The following is a 15,038-nucleotide window of genomic DNA, read 5'->3' as shown; positions in this document are numbered from 1 at the left end:
TGTTTAATTTTCATGACGGGCTGCGAGTGTCTGGGACTCTACTGGGTGCACGAACACTATTCTCCCAACTGGTGTTTTGATGGTTGTCGCGGAGAACACTGTATTAGGCCAATAAAAACAACACTTTGTGGAAAAACATTTAAATCAGACTCATGTGTTGACACAGCGGGAGTGCAGATTTAGAGGGCACCGGGGGGAAAAGTGCAGGGTCATCCAAAAATAACGGACCCGGCTCCACTTTTTACGCAACACGGTGTGTCGACATGTTCCAACACACAGTGCCGGCCAATCAAATATGTATAATAATAGGGCACATTCCTGGTAGATTACATTGCAACATGCACAGTGTAATTCTACTGTTTACCTGTCCCTCTTTCGAGACAGAGGATAAAGTAATTGCTGCCAAGATAACTACTCCAGAGTTGTGAAATCTTGTCTCATAATATGATAAAATGCTCTGCTGTGTTTTGGTGTCTGATGAGTCTTTAAACTCACACAAAAACACACTTCACAAAAACAGTTACTGTACAATTCAAGTACTGACCCACAGATCGCAGATGGTGGCCACGTCACAAGTGATTGTCCTCCGCAAGTAAGAGAAAAATCAAAAGGTCCTTTCGACGCAAGTATGGTGTTTGTTTTGATGAGAGAAACTAGTTCAGGTAAAAAAAATTTAACTTCCTGGAGAAAGATAGTTGCCATTAAAATAGCTCACAACGTGTTATTTTTATTAGTTATATAATAGCCAGTGTTTGATTTCACACACAATTGAATTTTCCATCAAAAAAAGGTGACAAAAATGTTCGTGTATGCTGTTAATTATAGTTCATAGAAGAAGAAAATTGGGATCATCAAAGAATGGAATTGGCAGGTCAGGCTTTTGAAAAAATCAGAGATAGGAATCGGCCAAGAAAATTGTAATCAGTGCATCTCAAACTCAAACACTATCCTCCGTATGATTCAGTCCATTTTCCTGCTCGTCAAACCATTCAGTGACCCTTTGTGCCCTGCATGGGCATCTGCTTGCCTTATGCTTCATTTGTTGAGGGTTCACCTTTAATTCATCACCTGCATGTGTCTATGAATGTGTGCGTGGGAAAAAAGAGAGAAAGAGCGCACACACAATAACACTTGTGAATAGACAAATCCAACACATTAGAAATTTCATGGAAATGCATATCTTTAATCCACTTCTCATTCCTCGTCTGATCGCTGCTGACAGTATAAACTCTGGATGTTTCATGTCCCAATAAGGGCTGATTTTACACCACTTCGTTCTCTAGTTTTCTTTTCTATTGGCTTCGGCACATTAAGTGTGACATACAGGAAGTTACTAAGATCACTGAAGTGAACACTTGGTGGCCTTTTGCTGGAGGCACTGTTGTCCTTAGCTAATATAGGTCAGTGTCCTAAATGAAAAGTGACAATTCCACTTATATATCCCTGCATATTAAATGGCCTTAATTCACGCTCATGAATCCGCTCTCTCTCACATACGCACACACATACACTGCCTCTAGCTTTCTTCTCTGACTTCCCCTCGTCACTTCAGAGTTCAGGGATCATTTTAGAGATTAATGTCAAATTAATTAAGCTCATAAAGCCCCCGCATGTCCTCTGAGGCTCGATCTCGGTCTGTCTGTGAGGACGTGCCACACCAAAGCCAACTCATTTAGCTGTCAATCATTTGGGTTTTTTTCCCCTTTTACTCTGAACTCTCCTTTTACTCTCCTCAACCTGAAAATATCCTCTGTCATCTTTTCTCTGCCCCTCTCTATGTGTCTGTGTGTGTTTTATTATTGCTCTAACATGAAAATGCCGCCCTCCTCTCTGCAGGTTGTGGAGCAGTCAACAGTGATCTGGACAACTGACAGAAGGAAGCAAGAAGGCAGAAAAAACGGGCACGAAAAGTTCAGCGTTCGACGTGGGAAATCATCAAAAGCAAAGCCTTCCTCCGATGGGCCTTCATTTACTATTTATTGTGTTGTAGAGGAAACTAAACGACGTATTTGTGATAGTTCAGCATTATCTGCATTTCTCCTTTCAGATAATGAGGGTGAAAAGAAGTTTAAGGCTCAGGCATTCATGTGTGTGTGAGTGGGAAGAAGGCCAGCTGCTGAGCTAGAAAAGAAGGTTACTTGCATTTGCATAGGCTAATGAAGGTCGAGTTTGGACTGAATGTGCCAGTCCATAAAGTCACATCACCACCTTTGACAATGCACACTCACTCATAAACATCAGACCATTAGACATGAATCTATTTCATGATAAGAAGCTTAGACTGCTCAGTTACAGCAACAATAAATTAGGTTTACAGTCAATTATTTGGATTTACATTTTATACCCCTGTCACGCTGGACAAAAAAACAACTGACACCTGATAAAATCTAGTTTTTATCTTCAGTGTGAATGTCGGCATCTACTCCCGCATCAAATTAGTCTGCAGTGGTCACCGGAGCTCCAATTAACTGTAATGTGAACACAACACCCGGGTGAACACACTAATTTTCGCCCCTATTCTGGCGCGATAATGTGACGTGCTGAAGTTAAGGACACTGGCTCGCTGATACTTTTAAATCCGTCTCTGTTCAAGTCGCACTCAAACATCATTAAGTCAGCGCTGGGTTTGAAAGAGAAACAGAAAAAAAAATTACCATTGTCAGGGGCTCCCGTGCTTCCTGTGAACGTGCAACTCTCAACAGAGACGAGAAAAGTGAGATGTCTCACTCCTCAGCAGCTTCCGTTATCAGCTCCGGGGAAAATGATGCGTCTAATTCAGAATGTTTTTGATTAAAACTTAAAAACAAATGTCTTCTGGATGTAGTCCGATGAGATAGATGCTGATTTCTGCTGTTTCGACTCTGTTTTCCGGCATGTTATGATGCAGAATGTGACATGTCAGGAAGGAAAATAATAGAAAGGCAAACTCATCTCCTGGCAATAGGCAAGGCGTCAAACGCCTATTTAATCAGGTTTACCTGCGTTAAAAAAATCTGCATTTTTTGTTGTAAAAGTGTTACTATAGGACTTTTCAGTCTCAGTGTATCTGTGCAGTTGTTCAATTGATTAGTAGAAAATGTAATCTTGGTAAAGGATTGATCGTCTCATTTATCAAGCAATGTTACTAAGAGTCTACAGCCATGGTAGTAGCTCTGTAAGCCTGTGATTAGACACAGCTGTACTTCGAGCTACAATGTCTGCATGCTAACATGCCCCTAATTACAATGCTAACATGCAATCATGTATGGCAACACATCATACAGTTTTTGAGATATTTCCATCCGGAACAAACTGATTGAAGGATGGATGGACAGGCTGACATTGCAATCTCTAGAAACATGCAGCTAGTCTGGTCAAAAGTGCCAGACACTCACTGAATTTGCTGTTTTTCTCTGTTTAATATCATAATAAATTGAATTTTATTCAGTTTTGGCCAGACAGAAAGAAGCCCCCCTTTGGTCTCTTGGAAATTTTGATGGGCATTTTTTCAATACTTTGAGAAACTGAATAGGCAGCTAATCAGTTATTTACACAAACGTTTAACATATTCATCAATAATTAAATAACTGTTGGTCGCGGCTGGTTGTTTATCTGTCTGTGTTTTTTAGTATTTTAAATTCATAAGGAACTAAGAGATGCCTCCTCTCCACAGCCGTCTGGCCTGTTCACATGTGTGTGCAGCGATGGATATCTGAGTCGATCTACAAGCTAATTAACACACTATTGATTGTGGCTCAGTGTCAAGAGAAAATTCACTAAGTGTACGATAATGAAAGGAATTCGTAGGTAAAAATATATCACACGGGGGGACAGGAGGAGCAGAAAGAGAGCGGGAGACGGGATGGTGCAGATGTCTTGTAGGTTAATTACACTCGACTATGTGCCTCACAATATGGAGCGTGTGTCTCTGCAGAAAATTAGATGTGTGTGTTTGTCCGCGGGCAGCTGCATGTTTAATGACAAAACATGATGAGATGGGGACTGTGGAGACCACATCCACCTGTTCTTTCCTACCCAGCCCCCTCTCCGAATGTGAACACACACACACACACACACACACAGATCTATACAGCTTATACAGCTTACATGGGGTTGTTAAGTGTCTGTTGTGCTGATTTGCATCTTTTACATCAAATAACTGCAAATAAAAGCATGCTGGTGTCCAAAAACACACCACGCAGACACAAGAGGCTGCCCATGCAGAAATAAAGCTGTAATAAAAATACTGTGTTCCTCAGTAGCCCCATACAGAGGATTTTAGATCTGTATCTCTTTCACAAGTAGTTCTCAGTAAATTACTGGAATAACCTTTCAGGTCCCGCTGGTGATTTTCACTATTCATGTAAATAGTCATGCAGCCTCATTCACCAACATTTTCCATCTTGCAACTTTTCTCATATGCCACACAATGCAAGAATAGATGGGACAAGGCACTGTCCCATCTCTGTGATTGCTTTATTTTCTTGTCCCTGCAATGTTACTGCTTTTGTTCATAACAGTATTGATCCCTGCTCCCATTCAGACATGACCCCATGCAGGAAAGGTTCCTGAACATTTTCAGGGGTAGAATGCATATACCAAAAGGGCTTTAATGAAAGGGAGAGAAATGGGGCTCTGTGGACCAAGAGAACAAATGGACATAAGGCAAAACAAGCTGGTAAATACAACGACCGGTACACACTGTACGTAGAAAAAACAAAAAGAAATCCTAAAAAAATAAAAACAAGCATGCCGCTAGAGAGGATTGACTTGCTTGTTTTTCACTTCCAAGTTCTCCTCTGTTCCCATTTCTTTGTCTTCTAGCCTACTCTCAGAAGTTTAAAGAGACCAAATATTAGACTAAAATTAATCTGAGGAAAATCCATTTCGCTGCAAAACAGATTAACAATTAAAGCTCTTGGCAGCGACAGCCTTTGAAGTATAATGGCAGGCCGGGCAGTCATGTCTTTATGATGTACTGTGAGTAGCCCGACACAATATTCAGTGGCCCGCTGGAGACTAATTCTCTCCTCTGGTCTTGAGGTCTTTCTCTTCTCCTCCCTGTTTTTGGCAGCAGCCAGCAGACCTAATAACTGCTCACTACTGCATCATAAGTCTTTTAATCCCGGGATCTTTATAATCCTTTGAAGCAGATGCTGTAAAACTTGCCGTGCAGTTACACTGCAATGTCAGCGCTGACATATTGCAGAGGTACTTAATGCTATTATAACACTCGACAATGCGTGGCCATTTACCGATTCAGGACACATTAGTGGACTTCAAATACTGGCACATCAAAGATCCTCCCAGTTGGCTCCCCATGCACCATACACACAAATTAAAAGCAACATATTCACCACAGTGGTGATGGTTGTTCAGCATGACAGTATGAAAACATAATATGGACTAATGGACTTATCAAAGTGAGCACCCTGACCTTTTGGATGAGTGGGTGGGGGATGTAAGAGAAGGGCCCTTCTGTTTTCATGCAGCTGAGCTGAATGAATCCCACCAATCACAAAACACACACAACCCCATCTGAAAGCACAGCCCCAAGTGGTGATCACAGGGTTCTGCCCACGCCAGACCTACTGAGGGGACCCCCTGTAACCAACCAGGGGCCTTTTATCGTCCTCCAGCCTCCTCTGGCCCCTGCTGTCAAACACAGCGCACTTTCACACAGACATGACGGTAAAAAAAAAAAAAAGTCTATTCTTATATTCATCCCATTCTGTTTTGTAATACTGGGCTGTACGTTACTTACGGCTGAACCAATTGGACTTAAACAGGTCGTGTTTACGTTGTAAGCTAGGCTACTTTTTGTCATGTCTTGCTTGCCTTTTGTTGCATGGACTACAGCTTTAGATCATCAAAACTCGCTTTTTGTTTTTTCAACCCGCCTTGTTTTTGGGTCCTTTGAGGTGAGGATGGCTGAGCGTGAGCAAAGACAATGGAAGTAAATTCATCGGTTTATTTGAATTATGGATCTGTACACGGTTATACTCTATGTTGTAAAGGCAGCAAGTATTCAGTGAGAAAAAAATAAATCATGTATAAATAAAAACATCTCTTTATAATCGCATATGAGCCCTCTGAATCGGAATCAAATTGAATCTTGAGCTGCCTTTAGAGAATCCCACCTTACGTGACCGAGCCATCTGAGCGCCAGAGAAAACGAGAGAAGGGGCAAAAGTGACAGTGAGCGAGAAATGAAGGCAAGAGAAGAGAAGTGCATTTCATTTGACTTGGGAACTCTTCCGTGGGAATATGACTGGCATGAAGGTCAAGCAGTGTGTGATCTGAGCAGGAAAAGGAGACAGGAAGACAGACAGATCGGAGAGTGTGTGAGTGGGGGGAAGCTATAGATGAAGAAAAAGGAAATGAGCAATGGAACGAGAGAATGACGAAGGTTGCCGTCCTCCCATTATCAACTTCCACACGATCCTCCCAATGCAGCTTCCCAGGGAACAGAGAGGCAACAGAAGAAAGCATCGCCTGTGGCAGCAATAACCTACGCTAAATGATATGATATCTGCCTGTGTGTGAGCACATTCTTTGGCTGTTTTATGAGCAGCTCTGACAACCCCTTGACATCTCTCACTTCTCCCTTTAGTGTGTAAGAGTTATGTCTACAGATGTAAACTGAATATCACATCTTGCACAATTTCTCGTCTCCTCTCTCACACCTTTATTCCTAACAACCCCTACATCTCACCGGCGAGGTTTTTTCAGGCTCAACTGTTTAATTTAACAGTTAAGGCGGCACAAAGGAGCAGAAGAAGACAGGAGAGTGGGAGGATGGAGATGGGGGGGGGTGTATGTGGATTTTCTGCTGACTACACTGACGGGAAAAAAATCAGTCATTATTATGACAAGAGAAGCAAACTAAAGCCAGTCAATGACAGCGTGCACTGGAGGATGGACGGACGAGTTGGGTTTCAGCAAAGGCAAAAAAGAATAGGATGAGGGCAGAGATGGAGCAAAATATTCCCCTCAGTGATGAATCGATGAATAATACATTATCCCAGTTTGAAAAGGTTGCCTCCACTTCAAGCTCATCTTTTAAACCTTCAAGTTACTGTTGGGCTGAATGTAGCCTGTAGGCAACAACACAGGGCTGACTTTACCAAATCCAAAGCTTCACTTCTGAATGGCTCACTTCCAGATAGATGACAATGATGCCTCCATTACTGGCCAATGGATCCACATTTTTCATCTTAATGAAACATGCTCCTTGGAGCCCAAACTAAATATTTAATGGCCTCTCACGACAACCTTGAAACCCGTCTAGCAATGCAAAAGGGATACCCCGCTTTGTTTCTAGTCTTTTCATTCATCTGTTCGACTCTCTCTTTCCGTCTGCCTCTCTCTTCCACCGGAGAGGAAAAGGGACAAACTACAACAAGAGAGGGCATCTCAAAGGACTATTTTCCTAAGTGGGTCTCTGCTTTTAGCCTGAGAGGAAGCGGGGATAGAAGGAAAATGATGCCATTTGTGACGCTGGGATATCAGTACCAATTTCCCCTTTTTCCCTCTTGGGAGCTGTTCCCACGGAGATACCGTGGAATGCTTGATTGGGCAATACCATGTACAAATGGAGGCAAAAAAGTGTAACCATCCCTTAAAGGTTCACGTGAGGCAAGGAAAAAAACATTTCACTGCCTAGACTGCAAGAAAATGGAGTTCAGTGAGAGAGTTGGGGCTGTAAAGTGAGGTCAGCCATTTTATTACATTTCTCCACGGGGGTGATGGGATGAATGGTACAATCCAGTGCCCCTCAACACTGGGTCCCTCGGCAAGTTTCCTAATCCGCCATGTAGCTAAGTGCATTCATTGTGCTCTCCCAGGTGTAAATGAGTTCAAGATTAAAGGGTAAGAATGAAAAACCAACAGGATTGGGAAACCCACTGACGGCTGATGAAGTGTCTCTCGGTCACCCGCTGCTATCATTAAATCCACTCCACATGTATTAAAGTGACAACAAGTGTGAAAAATAGGCGTGAGTGTGTGTGTAAGTGAGTGCTACTGTGAGTAAATGTGTGTAACGTTCATGTCTGAACCCAAGTACCTGCTGTTTTGGCAACTAAAAGTGTCCTGGCCTCCGTCCAGTATTAGGTTAGTCAGTTATACATGAGTGTGTGCAAATGCGCACGCTGGCAGGAAGTGAGTTCTCGGTGTATTCATACAGAGCTGTATATAGAGGACAATAACAGCCCTTCCAGTGTTTGAGTAACCTGTTAGCAGCTGGCAGGTCTGAGTCTCAGCCAGACAAAACAACAGATCAATTTTTCATTCAGCGACCGGGACAGAGGAAGGGAGGCTGCGATAGACAAAATAACCAACTGCTGTGAAATTATATTGAGAGAAGTGCTTGAAGGGAAACAAAACATCACCTTCCTCTCCATCATGTTCACCTTTCATGTGCTGAAATCCCACAGAGAGTGAGGTTGCTGCTGGTGTTAAGTATTTAATATGATGAGTTCCTGTGACATGTTCACACATGTTTGCAGTTGAAAATAAACAGGGTCTAGAGACACATGTTGCAATACCAACTTGTACTCACAGCAACAAGAATCTGTGTGCCGCTGTGCACAACCTCAATGTACTGGTAGTCCATGAGGCAGCCCATGACGGTGATGTAGGAGTGGCTCTCCGTGGTGCGGACCCCCGGAGCCTGCGGCATCTCTCTCCTCACACAGCCCGGCCCATGTTCGCTCCACCAAGAGTGATGGGCTGAGATGTTAAATGTCAGCAGGTCACTGTCCTGAAAGGAGAAAAAAACATTTTGTTTTTTTGCTTGAACTCTATTTATTACTTATGATTCATGTATTCTTCATGAGAAGACCGAGTATTACAGGAGGCAGGGAGCTCGTCTCTAGACACCTGCGGTAGATGTTGGATGTTTTTTTATGATTGCTCTCTTTTGCTCAAAGGGTCGGTTCATCCAGTTTAGAGTGAAGCTTGGGCCGCATTTTTGTTGATGTGATCGAACCTGACCCGAACCCAACCCGATCCTGGACACTGGGTCCCGACATCCATCCAATCCATACAAGACGAAGAATCTACAACCTTGCTAGCAGCTCGGCAAGACTGCACTAAGGCATGGTGCTTTGGGCAAAATGCTAATGTCAGCATGCCAACATACTCAAAATGAAAACGCTAACAGATATATCGCTAACCAAGTTCATCATCTTACTTAGCGTGTGCTCCAACCTCAAAGTGTTCCAGGTGCACGATGCCATGAGTTAACAAAAACAAATGATCTCTCTTTGGCAAGTGCACACACAAGTGAACCCTCAGTGGAACATGAGGTAACAGACACCATTATACATTTTACAAGTTGTAAGGAACAAAGCTTAATTATCACTCACACATAGTAAAGCTGAGGCTAACAGTTTTGATTTTAGAATTTATTTGCCCTGTTTTTGAGGTAATCGTCTTTAAGATTTCACAACTGAGGAAAAATAATTCCGTTTGTGATGCTTAAAGCGTTGAGAAATTACACTGAATTCAAAACAGCAATGTGTTTTTCTCAAAACAAAGTGTCTGCTTGTTTCTCAGGATAATCCACAGACCTCGCAGTCAACAGATTTCCTTGGAACCACCTTCCGCTTAATAAATAATCCCTATGAAAACAGCTGACCGTGTGTTATGTGGTTTATCCAGAGTAACAGCGACAGCTACTTTAACATCTATTTCCTGAAACAGCGTTTCAGGAAATAGATGTTTCTGTTGAATGTTTTTTGTGACTGTAAATTGTGCTGTAAATGTAACTCAATTCACATCCATAGATGTAGTAGAGATTAATAATAATAATAATACCAGGGCAACTAAAACAGAAACTTTCTGCATTGTTGGATACCAATATCCAAATACCAAAGATATGTGAGAATATAATAGAACTTTCTTTCCTAATATTTGTGGGAACCAACCTTTTAGTAACTTTAGTAAAACTGAGGATTAATTTCTAAAGGCCATAAGCTTTATGCACACATAGGTTAGGAGTGCATGAGCCGCAGGCAGTCTGAGCCAACAGAAAGTTTTCAGATCTAGTTTTTAAACTTTCACATCCAGCATTTTATACATGTAGCTCTTGTGCACCCTGGTGCTGTTCAATTTGCACACAGCCATATGAGCCCACACATAGAGACGCACAGACGCTCACACCAATCAATACCCCAATACAGCAATCTAACCCCGCATCTGCCCCTCGGTGACAAGACATGCATTATTAACAGCGCCAAGCGCTGTCAGGAAACATCTCTGATTCCTATCCACCCCCACTCACACTTACACGCATGCATCAACAACAAATCACCGGTAGCACCAACGTTCAACAACAGATCTGTGCAGCCAGTGGAAATGACTGCAACAGGAGTCGTGAACGATATTATAACGATGCTGCTGCACATTATCTTCATGCCAATCACTCATCACCACCCTCTGGCTCTGTTCTCCTCCTCTGCCATTCTGTTGTTCTCTCATACAGTCAAAGAAACAAGGGCGGCTGAAGGTCAATAGGTATGATTGTGAAGACTAATGACTTAACAGATGCCACTGATTGAGCCTGCGAGCGAGGGAAACCGTCTCTATCCAAGCTGCAGCCACACTCATGACTACAGTACGTCAGCAGTCGATATTTAAGAAGCTCTCGGCAACTTACTGTCAGGAGTGTTATTGTTCTGCTCCTGTGCACCCCAAAGACAAAATCAATCCCTCCATATCATAGATTCAAGGTTAGTCTACTGATACTGCTCAAACTATTATATTTAACAAAAGTCAATACATATTTGGAGACAATCCTGTTAGTGGCATCCCTGGCGACACAAGGCATTCTTTAAAGCTTAACATCAAATGATTACAATCTTATTTCTCATGATTTATTGTTTCTGAAATACAGTGAGGAGAGTTTATGTTTGTGGGATCACATCAGGGAGCAAACTGAAGTGGCTAACAGGGTGTTGTAGACTCTTCTGTCTCTGATGAGAGTGTCGTGTTTACCTACATTTCATAAAAGGTGTGCACGCACCGCGGTTGCATATTGATTCAGGGGAGTGTGAAGGGTGGTTCGCTATCATCTCTGAAATAAAGGCGAGAGAGAGGAATGCTGGGGAGCGTTGTAGACTACATTCACACTGAGGCAAATGAATCTGAAAACGTTCTCATGTGTCCATATAATTTAGGATAATCAACAGGATAATGGCTAAATATCTTTTTCTTCTTACCCTCTATGTCAGCAACAACAAAACTGTTTATCTGCCTCTGCTGATATTGTGTTTTAATATTGCTGAAAACCTGATTTTGTTGTCGTCGCAGACAGATGTATCTGTTTCTGTTGTCAAATCAAATATAAAAATGTGATTTGATCACTGCACATAAATAATACATCATAAGCCAGGCAAAGCAGCTGAGTTTCTCTGCTGTCATACTGAGCTGTCCTACTTTATGCTCACAAAGATGTCTGACAAAATAAACATCAGTACATGTTATTGATAACACCTTTATCATGTGACCAGCTCATCAGTATCAGGGATTATACATAGACAGAAACAGTGGAGGCATGTGTAATGAAACCACATTAAACAAAGTCTCTCTCTGGAGCAGCAGTGTGGTTCGGAAGCATTTTATCAAGTCAAATTGAATGTGAATCCTTTCATATCCCTAATCAGATCAAATCAGGATTAGCTTTTCATGTTGTACTGACTGTGAAAAACAAATCTCCCTCTGGGACAATAAAATTTAAATCTAAACGATTGTGCTTAACAAAAATGATAATAAGACAGAGTGTACAGCCATGCTAGCAGCTCTGTGAGGCTCTACATGTCCACAACTGTTCTTTGAGTTAAATGCATGCCAACGTGTTCATAGTTAAAATGTTAACATGCATGTTTAGATGGTGATGTTTCCCATGTTTTACATTTTAATTAAAATTCATCACACGTTATGTAAATCATTGTTAACAGGAATAAAGGTGCAGGTAATTATTTTTCTTCATTTTAATGACAGCACACGCAAAAAGTAAAGTAACAAAGTGCTGATGTTTAAAGTGCTTGACAAACTCAAATAAATAAATCGACCTCAATCATTGTAGGGGTATTGTATAAAACACTAACTGATATAAAAGTTTACAATCGAATTAACAGAAAATATGCGTATAGGCCAATATCTGTTCGAAGGCAACTTTCTGAGCAACCAGTCGGCGTTTGTTAAAGTGGCAAGAGACAACTTTTTCCACCGCACGCATGAAGTGGTATTATCTTTGGCGCCGCTGTTGATAAGTTGACAGGATCGTTTCGGTCTTCCTCAGAGTCACAAATAACAACAGCACAGGACAAAACGTGAGTTTATTCAATCATTTAATCTATAATAGAAATTGATCGGCAGTTAACCTTCCTTTCCACAGGTGACCGCGTGCCCAGTGGCAGATAATGTTGTTTGGTGATAGTGAGGTTTCAAGGGAGCCAATGTAAACATTGATGGTTTCATTACTATACATCCATTACACTGTGCAACCAACATTTACTTCATAATGATACGCTGACGCAGAAAACTTATCTTTTGCCAAAAATAATATTAGACTTTTTCAGATCGCACCAGTGCGACCAATTAAAATGTTGTTTTTTTTTCAGATCTTTGGGCACATGTGGGACCAAAACAGTCGCACCCTGGAACCCTGCAGACAGACAGACAGACAGACAGACAGAAAGGCAGACATGGACTCATTGGCCCAAAAAACTGAACATAATGTTTTTATGTTATAATGTTTTAATGTATGTCATTATTTGCTAAGATAAATGCAGAGAAGAGCAAAATGACTCAATTGAAATTTGTTGGAATCAAGAGTTCAAACACATTTTTCAAAAAGCTCAGTAACTAAGTGTTGAATACCAAAACAGCGAGGGGAAAGAAGCTTTTTCAAATTCAGACAGCTTCACGCGGGCATGTCCAAAGCCTGTGTCTGCAGACAGTGTGTGCAGAGTGTGAGTGAGAATGAATAAAAAGCGAGACTGTGAATGACTGGGGACTGTTTAAAACAGAGGTGTGCGTAGAGTAGCAGGGGTCTGTCTGTCAGTCTGTCTTGCACCGTGGGGGAGGGGATAAGAGATCAATAGGAGGTGACAGAGCATGTGGCATATGACTCCCAACAACCTGCCCCCTCACTCCGACGGCCTTGTCACCCATACGCACCACTTACACACACACACACATACACACAAACACACCCTCCAGAAAAGTCCTGTCAACATCGGTCAAGGCGAGTCAGGAAGAATTAGCTGACTCTGGTTTATGATGAAATGTGTTGGGGACCTCTCAGAAAGCTATAAGCCAAGTTTGGTCGTGCGTGTGTGCATGGGGGTGTGGGTGTGGGTGTGTGTGTGTGTGTGTGTGCGCTCCATTAGCTAGCTCTCCTCCTGGCCACCATATGCAGAGCTGGGAGCCCAGGCTGGCTCCATCTGTCGGGTTAATGCCCAGCCTCAGCCCCAAGCAGCTGGCCCCTACAAGCCTCATTATTTTAGCTGGGGCCATGCAGGAACACACAATCACACACACACGCACACATAGTGGACACACATAGACGGACACACTTGATGGAGCCAAGGTCTATCACACAATGACAAAGTCGCCAGAGCTGGGGAAGGTGTTTCTGAAATTCATTTCGGCTGTCTGGTGTGAGATTAACGTTGCCTACATGAATTCATTATTGTCAACGGTCAGACAAGCTACAGGGCAAGATACCCATCAAAGGAGAGGAGAGGAGAGGAGAGGAGAGGAGAGGAGAGGAGAGGAGAGGAGAGGAGAGGAGAGGAGAGGAGAGGAGAGGAGAGGAGAGGAGGAGAGGAGAGGAGAGGACTGAAATGAAAGACAGAACTTGCAAAATACGCAGAATAAATTAAAATACATCAAAGGAGCAGTGAGCAGAGTGAATAAAATGGGAGACGACAGGTTGACAGGAGGAGTGAAGGTGGATGAATTCACAGGTTGTGTAAATTTAAGTGTACATACAAATTTAAATGAGAGTATGTACATGCATGGTGTTTAGGGAGGGGGATTATTTACCTATTAAATATGTGAGCTTCCACTTGAAGCTCAACAGGGAGGTAAAATCCCCCACAGGTCAGCAGAGATTCACCACACAAACAATTTAAAGGAAAAGAGACATTCGCTGAGGCTGAATTATACGGCTCTGTCGAGGTTTAGGTGAATCTTAGGGAGTGATTTATAGTTTGGTGGATGGCTGTGTCGTGCATTCTTAATATACCGCAAGGAAATCGTGTTTACCCGGGCTGAGTTTGTTATTCAGACCAGATCAGACTTGACACAGCCGAAAAGCACCTGGCAGAAGTGCATCATATCCAATTATAGCTAAAATATATGTTCAGCGCTGATAAAGCTCAAGGAAGCTACATTATAATTTAATGTTTCATAACAACAAATCTAATTGGAGCAGCTATGTCTTGTGTAATGAAAAAACATTGGCACAAGATCAGAATCCAGGCTGAATCATCTCAGAAGAAAAAAAACAAACTCTCAAAGTCTTTTTCGTGGCAAAGAGAGATGTGTTCTCTGCCCTCAGCTGTCCCTGTTCACCACAAACTGCTCTGCTATAAATGACAAAAACTACATTTCTCAGGAATTACCGGAAACATAGCCCCTTTTAAACCTGCTGTCAACAAACATTCAAAAGCACAAAGCTGCAGTCACTATTTTTTACAATGTCAAATTAGATTGTGTTGCCATCATGAGAGTACGAAAGAATACACAATGAGTTGTCCTTGTACACAAAAATAACACACTAAGCAGATGAAACGATACAGAATACAGTTTCCTCCACTGAGTTGTTAATGTTTGTGCATCAGGACAGCTCGGTGTGTACTCATATGCTTAAGCCAAGGTCACCTGAGCAGAAGAGAAGAGCCTGTGTTGAAATCGTCATCCATATTTTTTAGTTTGCTTGTAGTCAGTTTCACCCACGTTTAGCTGTTCTACCTATAAAAGTTGACTTAACTATTGCTGATATAGATATGTGCAGGTTAATGTGTTGTTGCCTAATTTAGATT

The 15,038-nt window shown here is 42.1% G+C and overlaps 1 protein-coding gene across 1 annotated transcript in view; it reads right to left on the bottom strand.

The window, feature by feature from the left end:
- Positions 1-15,038, bottom strand: part of nkain4 (sodium/potassium transporting ATPase interacting 4) — a 51,896-nt gene that overhangs the window by 15,204 nt on the left and 21,654 nt on the right. The window contains exon 4 of the mRNA XM_073470621.1: positions 8,543-8,743. Coding sequence (XP_073326722.1) covers positions 8,543-8,743 — 201 coding nt within the window. The remainder of the gene's footprint in view (positions 1-8,542; positions 8,744-15,038) is intronic.

The sequence above is a fragment of the Pagrus major genome, chromosome 7 (assembly GCF_040436345.1).
Source record: "Pagrus major chromosome 7, Pma_NU_1.0".
In the NCBI taxonomy this organism is placed as follows: domain Eukaryota; kingdom Metazoa; phylum Chordata; class Actinopteri; order Spariformes; family Sparidae; genus Pagrus; species Pagrus major.
This window is presented reverse-complemented; position numbering and strand designations above follow the sequence as displayed.